The sequence below is a fragment of the Acyrthosiphon pisum genome, chromosome X (genome assembly GCF_005508785.2).
Source record: "Acyrthosiphon pisum isolate AL4f chromosome X, pea_aphid_22Mar2018_4r6ur, whole genome shotgun sequence".
Classification (NCBI taxonomy): Eukaryota; Metazoa; Arthropoda; class Insecta; order Hemiptera; family Aphididae; genus Acyrthosiphon; species Acyrthosiphon pisum.
The window spans coordinates 51,857,051-51,871,022 of NC_042493.1; the positions used below are offsets into that span (position 1 = coordinate 51,857,051).

The window sequence follows — 13,972 nt, forward strand, 5'->3', positions numbered from 1 at the left end:
TACCCGTTATCACTTTCCCAGTAACTACTCGTATTTGCTTTGTTTATTTATTTTTTTTGTGAGATTATTGGAAAAAAGTTTGTTCAGACGTGCAAGCCACAGAGTTTCACATTTTTTTATTTTTTTTACTTAATGGAACGTAAATGTAAAGCTGCGTGGAACAGAATTTGTCATGGATGTTATTTCAACGGCGGGTTTGATGATGATACTCATAAGTCATAGAGTTGTGTTTACCGATGCTCTTTCGAATCGAAGACTGAATAATGCAATGGTTCAGATTCATCATCATTCGCTTCTGGGCTGTGCGTTTTTTATTTGCAATAAAAACTATCCAAATAATACAATTGAAAATTATTCTGGACATTTTTCAACAGCTGGTTCACTTATAGAATAATATATTTACAGAACACATATGGCGTGCGTAAAGTACCACACTTATACGTCAATCTACACTACATAATATTATCAAACTATATTGAGTGTAATCGTTTCAAAAAAAAATGTCTATGATTTGTGTAGTTTTAAATGTTACTTCTATAATTAAGTGAATTGAATCATTGATCTTATTGAAAAGTAGTGTGTAGTTACTGTGTATTACTGAATCATTTTTTAATTTGTTTTTCTATAAGTTAACCTTTTCGAACAAAGTAAAATATTCAAGGCAACAGACTTTGTCTACAAAATCTAATTTCAAAAAACAAATACAGAGAATATAATAATATTATATTATTAGAAATTTTAATATATTACAGTTTAGCTCGATTTTGTGAACTAAAATATTTTTGTTTACTGTTATTAGTGTTCAGCTTATAATTATTACTAATTTAATTACAGTAATTTTATTTTTGTATCTAATAGAATTTTGTAATTGTATTGTATATTTATAAAACACATTAACATACAATTAAATTGAAAAAATCCGATTACCTATGTTAAATCGGTAGGTATTATAATTAATAATAATTATATGTAAAATGTAATTATATGTGCTAACTATTTATTAATTATTACCTATAAACCTGTGTATTTGTTTGAATCTTCTCCAGATCTCCTTAATAAGTATTATTATTTATTATGTTGATTATATTATTAATAAAATTATCTCTAAAACGAGTTCCACATACTCTTAATCACTTAAACTTAATTATAATATAACAATGATAATTTCTTACTTTTGAGAGGAATTAATAATTGATTTTAATTTTTAAGGAATGACAAATAGATTTTATCGATAGCTATGTTGAATACAGTGTATTTGATTAATGTGGGTATCTGTTGAAGCCTTGAAGGTATTATCCACTATATACCCCTATTTTATGACTGTATATAATATGAAAGTTGCTCGCTATTATAAAACCTATAGAAATGTGAATATTTGGACTGTGCGTCCTCTATCCCCCGTCATATTATATTGGCATGTTTCCTAGTGCCAACATTGTTAAAAAGAGATAGCCAATACCTGTGTAATGTGCATATGATAAGACCTAAAGTGTATTCTATCGTTTTCTAAAATTATTGTTAAACTTCTCTCACTCTCACTATTTATATGAGTATAGATGGGCTTCGTATACTATATTTTTCTAATAATGGTGGCCCGAGACTCTTTCTCTCTCAGTGATATTAGTCAATTTTCTTTATATGTACATTATTTAGTCGGCTATATGCCACAACAAAATATTGCTATTATATAATACAATAGGTAGGTTGTAGTTTGATCTCACGAAGAAAAAAATGCGATTGCTAAGAAATGAAAGCTGAGTTGCAATCATAACACTCGTAATATTTCACAAAGAGTGAACCGGAAGATCCGTTCACTGGTTCATGGTGATGGGAAAAGGGAAACTTAGCAGTATGACAACATGATGTGACACTGAAATGGTTGTGGAACTAAAATCAACATTGCCTCTCGAGATGCCGTTAAGACGCTGCAGTTGGCCCGTCATCGGATGGACGACGACGATTTGCAAATTCTTGGGCCACCGCTGCCACCAGCCTTTGCTGCGTCCCCGTCACCGGCGGCCCCACCGTCCTCCAACACCGAAATGACCTTCTGCCCCGACGATATGTCGGAGATGTTCTCTTTCTTGACCGACATCGACTTCTTCAGTGACAGCTGCCGCGAACGAATCGTCTGCTGTTCACCCGCGCTCACGCCACTGACTGCCGAACACCGGCTACTAGGCGGCGGGGTGTCGGGGTCGTGTGGGAAACACCACAAGAATATGCCTCCGTCCACACTCGTGCTTACCAAATACTGGCCGTCCGGACTCACCCTCACGTTAGTTACGACACCCGCGTGGCCTACGCCCACGTGCGTGGGAACGCCCTCGTTGTACAGCCAAACCTTTACTGTCTGGTCCGAACTTCCGGTCACGAAGTACTTGCCTGTGGGACAGATGAACCATAGTATAGTAAGAATGTAATTTTTTTAATATTATAAAATCATTATGAGTGTACTTAGTCCGTCCCAAAAGTCCCAAATCACCACTTCCAAGTATCTAACATAGATATTATGTTGGCTTATAAACAATAGTTTAATAAAATTCAAATTTGAAGAAAAAGATTTTTATAAATATTGTTTTAGCATTAGATATCGTATTTTTTAAATTGTTGTTATTATATTTTTTATAAAAATATAAAAATTTAGAACAAATTTCTCAAATTAAGATTTTGATTTTCTGTGGAACAACATACCTATCTGTAAGCAAAAAATTAAAAACTAAAGTGGATCGCATTCGTGTGCATTTATTACAATGTACCTAATACGGATATTAGTAGGTATAAAATAATCTGCAACACTTTATTAAATTTAACCTATTAGTGAAACTGTTAGTGCGTTTTTTCCAAAAAATGTATTTTAACATTTTTAACGATTTAATCGCTAAATTAAAATAAATTGATTTACATGGTATGTGAAACGAAAGAACACAATTTTACCCTATAGTTGCACCTATAGCTAATTCACTTTTTTTGGTTTCCATACGATGTTTTGATCCCCCAATTTTTATTTCGCATATGTTATCATACAACCAACGACTCCCCTAGACTAACTTGAGGAAAAAAACCTGAGCCGTGGGGGGTTATTAATTCGTTGCTAAAATAGTAATCGCCCTGGCGATGGTGGACGGTGAACGAACCTGTAGGCGTAATGTCCAGCGAATTGATCGCGGCCACGGCGGACCCCTCGATCTCCCGGATCAATGACCCATCGAGCGCCTCCCAGAATCCGACGTACCGGTTGGTACCACTCGTCAGCAGCTGGGCGCTGTTTGGGTGGTACATGGCACTTGTAAACACCGTTGACGAAAACATTATCGTCAGCCGCGTGTACCGGACAATGTCCCACACGATACACGTGCCGTCCGCACTGGACGTGATCGCCTCATGGCCCAGTCGGTGCAGGTCGATGGACGTCACCGCACCCTTGTGCTCCTTGAGCACCGCGATCAGGGTGCCATTGGTGCCATTCACCTGCCACACGCGCACCTGCCCATCGCCGCCGCCACTCACCAGCTTCATGCCGTCCTTGCATATGGCTATAGCCGACACGCCGTTGTTGTGGCAGTTGTGTATGGTGTACAGCAGCCGGCCAGATTCCGGCGTGAACGACCGAATGCGGCCGTCGTTCCAGGAGCTGATGATCTGGGAGCCGTCGTGTGAGAACAGTACGCCGGAACACGAGCAGTTCGGGACGGTGACCCGTAGTAGTTCCTGGAGCGTGTCCACCGACCAGACGCGCACATCGTTCTTGCTGGCGGTCGCGAACACCTTGCTGTAGTCACGTGGGAACGCAAGGTCGAAAACCGCAGACGTGTGGCACGTGAACATGCGGGTCACTGCAAACGTAGCCACGCTTACGGTGAACAGCTCGCAGTTGATTGTGCCCACCAGTACTGTATGATTTTCCATCAGCTGTATGCTGGTCACGGTCGACTCGACGTTCGCTGACAAGACAGTCACCAGCAGTGGGTGTGTGGGCGCGGCCAGCCGCGTCTCCACCTTCTTGTAATGCTTCTTCTGCTGCTTGAGCTGCACCTTTTGCCGCACCAGTTCCACGACTCCGTTCCCTGATCCCACGATCATAGTGCCGTCGTTTCCGTAAAGGCGCAGTGACGTTACGCCCCTGCTATACAGTTCAACAGTTATCCCGGGTGGCTGCTTCTTGCCCGGTTTTGGGTATTTGGCGAAGCAGCCTACCAACGTTGGCGACGTAGACGGCTTCTGCACAGCTAGGTCTGCCGGAAAGTTCAGCTTGATCTTGAGCACGTCCCCGGTGCTGGTGCCGCAATACGCGTACTCGTCTAGGCGGTCAATCTCGGTGCACAGGATCTTCCGCTTGATCTTGGCAAACGACGTGTCCAACCCTTGCAGGTTTCTCTGCTCCCTGTTCAACGTCCACAGCCGCAGAATGTTGTCGCCGGCCATCACGAAGCATCTGTTGCGCGAGTTCACCGCTTTGAGCACGGTCGATATTCCAGCAGTCGACTTCACTGACGACGAGCCGCACAGCACCTCTTTCTCTTCAATCTCGTACACTATGATGGAGCCGTCGTCAATGCCTCCCAGCGATATCAAGTACTGTTCGCAGCAAGAGAACGCCACCGACTCGACGCGCACCATGTGCGACTCATAGTTGGTCACCACCTCACCGGTTTGGAAATCCCATATTATGATCGGTGATCTGAAACCCATATAGTTCACCTGACCAGCGGCAACGTATTTCCCAGTGCTGGATACCGTCACCGCTGATATGATGTTGGTCAGGCCTACAAAGAACCGCTGCACCTTAGTCGACCAATTGTACGTCGTAACGTTGGTGCCGAGCGGATAAATCAGATGGACCCCGTCTGGATGCAATATTAGACCATTCAACGGATTTCCGTCGAATCCGATCAGTGACTTCAATTCCAAGTCCTTCACGTTAATTTCTTCCATCTCCTAAAACTATTCAAAAACAAACAAACACGTGTGTATGATATAATTGTATCAATTGTTTTGTTAAATTGTATTGTATTGTGGTTTAGTGCCGTAAACGTATAAATGTACATGTTATTCGATGTTTATAAATCTATGGCAGCTAAAATATTTAAAATAAATAAATAATAAAAAAAATAATAATAATTTATTTTCTATGTTCCTACGAGAATAATATGTGTTTTGGGTAACGGATTATATTAGCCTTGTCGAGAGTTAAATATGTGAAATTAAAAAGTTTGAACATGCATTTATGTAAGAATAAAATGTAAAAGCTATATTATTTCAAGAATAAATATATAGCGTAATGCTATTATAATAAGACCACATCAAGTTTCGTGTATTAATGCCACTCAATGCACATTTTTTTAAACTAAATGGGTATGGTAGGAATATATAACATGCTCAAAGTAAGTTAACATTTAAATTACATACCTAATAGTATAGAGGTAGGTATCGGTATGTCATTAATCTTAAACTAATTGACGTGTTCAACTTACACTACAAATAAATAGGTATTTCAGCGTTTTATTAATCTAAAAACTGTATATGAAGGACAAAAGATGAAAATATGTGAAAAACTTGTAATATTGGCATACGCTGATGGTGATAATATGAGAGACGATAGATGAAATCATAAATAAAACAAGAAGCAAGCAAATCTTTTTGTGTAAATATATACAAGGAAAATACTATATATTTATCAAGAATAATCTCTAAAATTATATAATAAAATCTTTGAAAAAGTTAAGTTTTACCTATACGTTGTTATCATAACAGAAGGAAGGACGTGCAGGAAGAGATTAACGAAAAATAAAATCCAGTAAGTGATATTGCATTGTTACACAGTATTATGAAACTCCGTAATAAAAATCATTATCGCACAATAAATTCGAAGACACTCGTATACCGTTTTTTTTTTGTGACCAGTAGTTATATACATAAGAAAACCTAGTCACTGACTTAAGAAAATAGTATACGACTGATCAGTGATTACTTTCGAAAGAAACGTACTGCGAAATATAAGTGGCCCAAAATATAACTCTGAGATTTAGGCTCACACTATACAACAATTCAAAACCCGCAGAATCTACATTACTGCCCAAGTATTCTATAGTGTTTAAAAAGCGAATTTCTAGAATGGTTTGGACATGTTTGGAGAGCTGGTGGTCGTGAAATTAATAAAACAGGTGTTTAAATAGAAAATAAAACGAACAACGATCATTAGGATTTAGGAAGACTCTGGAACTTGGACTAATAGTTGGATGTCGTTTCCTATAGCCCATGACATAGAACACAATATAGAAGATATCGTGACTCTTGATGTGGCATACAAAAAACAGATAGAGTGCGGTTGCGTGATGGTAACAATGGTTTTCAATAAATCGTCTAAGCGGAGAAGGAAGAAGAAAGGCATTTCGTAAATACTCACAAGCTAATGTTATCATCAGGGTTGTGAATTTAATGCACTAAAAATCTTTAAAAAAATGCATTAAAAATAAAAAAAAAATTCAATACAAAATTCTCAAGTTATAATATATAATACCTATTCACTTAAAATGGTTTTTAATATTATTTTTATATTTATATTAATATTATGGTATACTAGCTGATCCAGTGCACTTCGTTGCTCGTTAAATGTACCAACTCTATATGACTCAAACTTTGTTCAATTCGTAATTTAATATTCGGTGTATGGTGCTCAAAATGTATCTTAATTTTTCTGTTGCCCGGAATAAAAATTCTGATTCGCAGCAGTATATTATCAGGTAGGAAAACTATCTGCGGTAGATCGCGGACCCCGTGCTGTTTGTACGTAAGTGTATGATTTAACTCTAAAGTATCAAAGTTATACTAGATTTGTCGTATTCTACCTATGGTGGATTAATATAATCAATTAATATAAAATCCTAACCTAACCTAACCGTACTAATATTAGATGAATAAAAAAAACAAATTTAACCATTTTTAAATTAGGGTGTCTTCTTCCCAGAGGTCTAATCTACACACAAACATTCATTTATATAATTATATATATATATAATTTTATATAATATGTTACTGGCAAAGTAGGAAATTCGGGCATTGTTATGCGAGGCTGAGACACAATTGAGCATAAGTTGTCGGCGTATCAAAGGAAATTAAAATACAAAAGAAAACCAACACGATTGAGCATAAAAAACTCTGCAACGTTGCCATTTTTACCCCTCAAAGTACCAACTAGATTCACTTTCCTATCAGAAAAGATACTGTTGAAGAAAATCTAAGCATTTTTACTATCATAAAAGGTGATGACAGATACAAAAATAAAAAAAATAATAAAATAATAAAAAATAAAAAAAACACACATCATTGTAAAATCAATACATTCATCGTTTCACTCAGAATCTAAAAAAATGGATATTGATATCTTATTCATTGTTAGAATTTTTATTGTAGATACTATTATTATTATACTATGAAATACTATTAATATTTGATATTTTAACTTAATGTATGTATTATTTGCCTAACTCAAAACTGGCATTAGGTAATTTAGATTAACGTCCAAGCGTTTAAAGTAAATTTGTATTTGTATATGAAGTAACTATTAGCCTAGGCATTTTTATAAATTGTTATTCATCCCTTATAAACATATAACTATACTTAAATTACAGTGTGTGCAATCTTGTATAACTAATTATACTGAGTGTATTGTTTACTTCCTACAAATTGGTTAAATAAAGCTATAAAAATATTTAACAGGTTACAGACTTCAACAGTACTTACGTCAGAATAAATAGCTTTGTTGATCCGTGTGGATAATTTAAAATACCAATACTCACGCGCCATCTATTCGTTGTCTGTGGCAACTACTGTATATTACAGATAAATTTTGAACTATAATAAAAGTTAAAACCATCTTAGTTTATGAGTTATGAGTTATGACTAAAGTTTAATAATTTGAAACATTATTATGATTTTTAATTTAATAAATTAAATACACATTGTATAGGTATACATTTGAAAGTTTCCAAATATTTAATTAAGACTACTTAAGAGGTTTTCACACCCACAAGTGTTTTGTCCTGGTGTCTGTCTTACAAACGTCTAAGATAGAAAATATGTGTTCACAAGTTCCAATTGTGTATAATAACCTTTAATACTAGAGTGAAGTCACATATTATTAAACATAAATGTAAGAACGCAAGTCCGTATCTGAGAGGGGTCCAGGGGATCTGGACCAGAAATGTCTTTAATATGTTTTATTTTTAACCAAATATCAAAACCTAAATTCAATAAAATTACAATATTCATGTTTTGGACCCCCCCCCCAAAAAAAAAAAAATTATTAATTAATATTTTTGGATATGGCCTTGTAAGAACGTAATCTGTATTTTCTTATAAATTTGTTTACGATATTTTAATTTACAAGCAAGTTATAAGTAGGTATGTTAAATATAATAATTAGAAAAATCTCGTAAATCCCTTAAATATAATAAAATATCATAAAAACCAGTGAGATTTATATTACCCAAGTTTCACTTCCATATTTTATAGCTACCTAATAATAATATGTATTAAAATATGTACCATGTACGTATCATAATAATGTATGTGCCTATATTTTAAAGGCCCCGAAATATAATGTGCCCTAGGCCTCATATAACCTTAAGACAATAAGACAGTTATCTATATATATGTAGAGTAGGTATATAGGTACGTTATTTTGACGCGATAATTTCGATGCAAGAATCAGTTGACTTGTGTAAATTTGACACAACTATACAGTGAAACCTCTATATAGTGGACAGCCACGGGGAATTAAAAAATGTCCACTATAGAGAGTTGTCCACTATTGAGAAAAACTCTACTTAGTGGACATTTGCGAGAAATTACTAAATGTCCACTATAGGGAGACACTATAGGGAATTGGTTATACACTGCACATGGACATATACATTGGATTATTAATTCATTATTTATTATATTATATGTATATTGTATGTATGTATGTATTAAAAAATGAGTATGTATAAAAATGCTTATAAAAATGTTTAATGATTATGTACAATTAAAAAAATCTGTAATTTTTTTTGTTCTGTATTTTTAAAATATCTTTTTAAATTATTTATTATTTCCCAAACTTCTTCAAACGTTACATTGTATATCGACTCGTATTTTTCTTCTTCTTCTTCGGGTTGTTCGGTTTCTTTTCACTCAAATTGTCTAGATTACAATTGACTATATATGATATTATTAATGTATTGTCTTCTGTAAGGATATTATTATCTATAGAAATATAGTCCTCAATTACTTATTACTTAAACGTTTTCGATATGTACATGTATTGTGTCCATTTATGAGAGGTAATTTTTAATTTGGTACCAGTTTATTGTGTCCACGTCCACTATTGGGAGTGTCCACTATTAAGAGGTTATAACGCCTATTATGCACATACATTTTTGACGGGGAATTTAGAAGTGTCCACTATTGGGAAGGGTCCACTATTGAGAGGTGTCCATTAATAGAGGTTTCACTGTACATATTTTTTTTTATTATTATTTATATTATAAAAGTGTAACATTGTAAAATTACAATTACATCACATGTATGGTTTATCTTTATTTAAGTTCGTATCGTTAAATTTTTATAACAAATTAACAAACGTCATAATACCTACGTATTTCACAATATGATCACCTTTGTTAAAAATAATATAGCATATTATACAATACCTAGTAAATATTCACCTAGAGACCTACGCGAATCTAACGAATAAAAATACCATTGGAGTATACATCAGTGGTGTACTCAGCTTTTTCGAAAAGGGGAGGAATATGAATTGTTATGACTATTATCAGATCACGTTATAGGTATAACGTTAAATGGGCTTTCGTTGATTTCATATATTTCACATGACAAAAATAAGCAAAATATGTTATTCAGGTACATTTTTTTATTCACTTTTGCATTTAATATTCCCAATCAAGCACTGATACGTGAATACACGTAATACATGTAAAAATTACTGCTTCCAAACGACCTGCCACCTAATATGATGCCAACAATCAATTGAATGTAGGGCTTGCATTTAAAAAAAATTCTGTTTTATATTATTTACATTTATTACTTATTTACAATAATTAAAACATGACACAATTTTTACATTTATTGTTATTCAGAATTAAAACGTTATCCAAGTTTTGCGTTTATCGTTATTTAGAATAGTGTTAATACCTATTAAATTTATTAATAATAACAAATGCGGTTAGACAAGTACCTAATAGACCGGATACGGAACATAATATAATAAATTATAATGACCATATGCACGAAATAAATATTTCTACGAAACAAATATAAATTTTAAATAAATGGATTTTAAATTATTTCGTTTTACGTTATTTTTCGTTTAATGATATTCTATAAATTAAGTTTTGCGTTATGTTTTGTTAAATGACATTATATAATACATTTTGTTAATCGTTATTTATTGTTTTGCGGTATTTAATTATTTTTGATTATCGCTTTCCGTTATAACTACGTTTACAAATTTCAATCGTTTTTTTGCCAAATATAACGTTATAATCATAACGTTTGCAAGCCTTGATTGAATCGCTATTAATAAATGATGTAGGTATCTATCTAAATTCTTAAGGTGGTCATAGTATAATTTTATAAGACTATAAAATCAGGCACCGTGCAGAGAAATGCCTAAAAATTAAAGTATTTGTAATTTATACACCCAATTTTATCGACAATAATTAAAACAAAACTAAAGTCCGGTCATACCTATGCATATAATTGTATAAATAGCTCAAAATGAGTCAAAATATGACAATTTTAAAGTGATTATAAAATGTTAATATAAACATTCAGTGAAAATTCTACGTACCTATCTACGGTAATTTTTTTAAAAGTTACCTACACCAAAAACCAAAATCCAAACGCACTGATTTTGCGTAAAAATTTCCATTTTTTGTTTTTTCCAGTGCTTTTGAAAACTACTGAGAATTTTAAATTTTGACCTTTCCAATTCACCAACTAGATTCACTTTCCCATCGGAAAATATGCTGAAGTTGAAAATTGAAACATTATTTCGACTACTTACTTATCGTGTACCCGCAGACACAGAAAAAAACACACATAATTGTAAAATCAATAAATTCATCGCTCCGATCAAACCTAAAATGTAATAAAAGTTCCCGCATGTTTTTATATTATTATAGGAACCTAACAATTTAAAAAGATTAAAAACAAAATGGCACTATTCTTTTGTATAATCGTTAAGTTCAAATTTGAACAAAATTCGTAAAATTTTAAAATTAATTTTTATTTTAAAATATATATAAGTTTTTAATTTAATACAAGGTAATAAAAATTAGAAATTCTGATAAAATCTAATCTAATAAAAATTCTGATTCGCAGCAATACATTGGCAGGTAGGCAATCTACCTGCGGTAGATCGCGGACCCCATGCTGTATGTACGTTAATCGTTAATGTATGATTTAACTCTAAAGTATCAAAGTTATACCAAGTTTGTCGTATTCTACCTATGGTGGATTGATATAATCAATTAATACAAAATCCTAACCTAACCTAACCGTACTAAAATCAGATGAATAAACACAAACGCATAGAAAAAAATGCATTCAAATCGGTCCATATATCGGTAACCATTTAGGAGGAGTTCAGTCACAACACACGTACAGTAGAATTATTGCGCTTAGCAACACATTCTGCGATTCATTTTTATATTATATGAAATCAACAAACTTGTCCGATTAACCAATAGCAACCAATATAATATAATGCACTGTTGCGCCACTGTTGTATTCTTGACATACAGATTTGAGATTTCCTACATTTCCGGTGGATTTTCCTAAAATTTTATTTCGTAATAACCTTCTACTGGTGGTTACAAACATCTTAAAAAGAATTTGAGCCAAATCGGACCAGCCGTTCTCGATTGATGAATTGTTATACATTTTTGTCTCCATTTTTATATATATAGATTTAAAGGCTCTCTAGCTAGTACCTACGTAGTATACTAGTATGTGTATAGTCTAATCCACAGCTTAAGGAAAAAGTTTTACAAATTTAAGAGTAATTTTTTAAGGTAAATGAAACTTATAATATTTTTTCCATAATCTTTATTATCTATGTTACAAATATTGATCAAGTTAAGTCAATAAAATATAAAATTAATGTACCTAAGTAATGATATTGTATTTTACATTTTGATCAGAATAGGATATTTTTGGTTTTACAATTTATTTTATTTTTATTTTAACACATAATTTTTGTATAGCTCTACTTTTAAATAGAAAATATAGATAGACATCACATTAGTAAAGTTTTTCCTTTACAGTTTTGTTTATTTTTCGAGAATATTTTAAACTCAGGAAAACCAGCAAAATAGCAGTAAAATAAAAGTTTAAAAACCTTAACAGAGATATTGTATTGTTTTTATTTAAAATATTTAGAATGTAATATATGTAATCTGATCGTAAATAAAATATAATTAATACAATTATAATTAATAACTTGAGCAAGGGCTTGCTCAAAAAAATAATTATCGGGCTATATACCTTAATATTTTATTTACATTTTATAGTTTAAATTTTAAACAAAGTATTTAATTTAATTAATTTAAGTTTCATTTGGTATATTAATTTATTATTAACATTATCAACTAACATAATGTGATACTCCATATTTTTATATCGATTATAAATTGTAATCGCAGGCCTCATAAAATCGCTACATAGGCCACATGAGGCCGCGGGTCTCCGACCCCTGCTCTAACCGGTTCCAGGGAGTGATATCATTTTGCAAGAGAAAAATGTTCAGTAAATTGTAAGAAATTACTACAGATAAAACAATTACTTCCTATCTTTTTTTTCATATTTTAAGAATGTTTAAAACTATAACATTTGGACTTTATAAGAGGTGTCACAAATGTGTGATTTACTCCTCATGTAAATATTCATTGTTAACTGCTTGTAAATTATTAATATTACTTATTGTACATACTGTATAGATTGTAATTCTTCAAATAAAGCCAATTATTTAAAAAAAAAAAAAAAAACGTTTGGACTTAGTATTATTAAATTATGCAACTGTCAAATCTCAAATTTCCATTTTTTTCATTATGGATATATCATATTATTCACTATAAAATAAAATAATCAATATTAATCAAGTTGTATTATTCAGGTGTTGAACAACTTGATGAAGAACTTGATGAAATGTCTGATGTTGACCTGTTGTTTGAACACACAAGTAATAATTTTGCTGTTCTAAACAATTCAACTCGGCTTGAAAATGAATCTAAAATCAAAAACTTAATTAATCACATATCTTGAAAATTGTAATATCTTGACATTTACTATTACTGTTTATAACATCAGATATAATATGTTCAAAAGTCTGAAGAGTAGCACACTTTGGTACCACAACGAGCTTACTGTTCATTCCAAAAGAATTGGACATTTTTGGAGCCGCATTTAATTTTAAATGATTTGTATTAAGTAAATATCAAGCAGAATCAAAATGATCTTAATGATCATACCCCCTCCCCCACCCCGAGCAAAATTTCTGCGGGCGGCCTTGTATCGGCAGTGTCGCTTCTATAATGTTCTGTGATTATAGTCTAATTGTTGCATAGATTCCTGCATTACCTTTGCCGTGATTGATGACTGGAGAGACGTGACAAAAAATAGTTTGTCGGGCTCGTGCGAGAAGGCAATTTCAGTCCTGGGTGAAATGCGGCCGTCGTCTGCGGATCATGCAACACACGTCGCCTGCTACTGAAATAGCTCATTTCCCGCCCTTGCCACACAATATACTATATCAACTACTATAATAACAATATATCTGCAGGAGCCTTATATTATATTTTCACTCATTTTTACCCAACAAATACAATTTGATTGACATTTATAGAAAAAAAAACTATATGAAAATTGAAAACTGAAAATGTCATTAAAGAGCTCCAAACGAGTTTAAATA

General features: G+C 33.0%; 1 protein-coding gene across 1 annotated transcript; it reads right to left on the bottom strand.

The window, feature by feature from the left end:
• Positions 1–1,759: 1,759 nt before the first annotated feature.
• Positions 1,760–5,037, bottom strand: LOC100166505 (cilia- and flagella-associated protein 52-like). Its single transcript, XM_001948869.5, has 2 exons — positions 3,138–5,037; positions 1,760–2,385 (listed from the first exon to the last, which is right to left on the bottom strand). The coding sequence occupies exons 1-2, from the start codon at positions 4,933–4,935 to the stop codon at positions 1,940–1,942; spliced, it is 2,244 nt and encodes a 747-aa protein (XP_001948904.2). The 5' UTR covers positions 4,936–5,037; the 3' UTR covers positions 1,760–1,939.
• Positions 5,038–13,972: the final 8,935 nt, after the last annotated feature.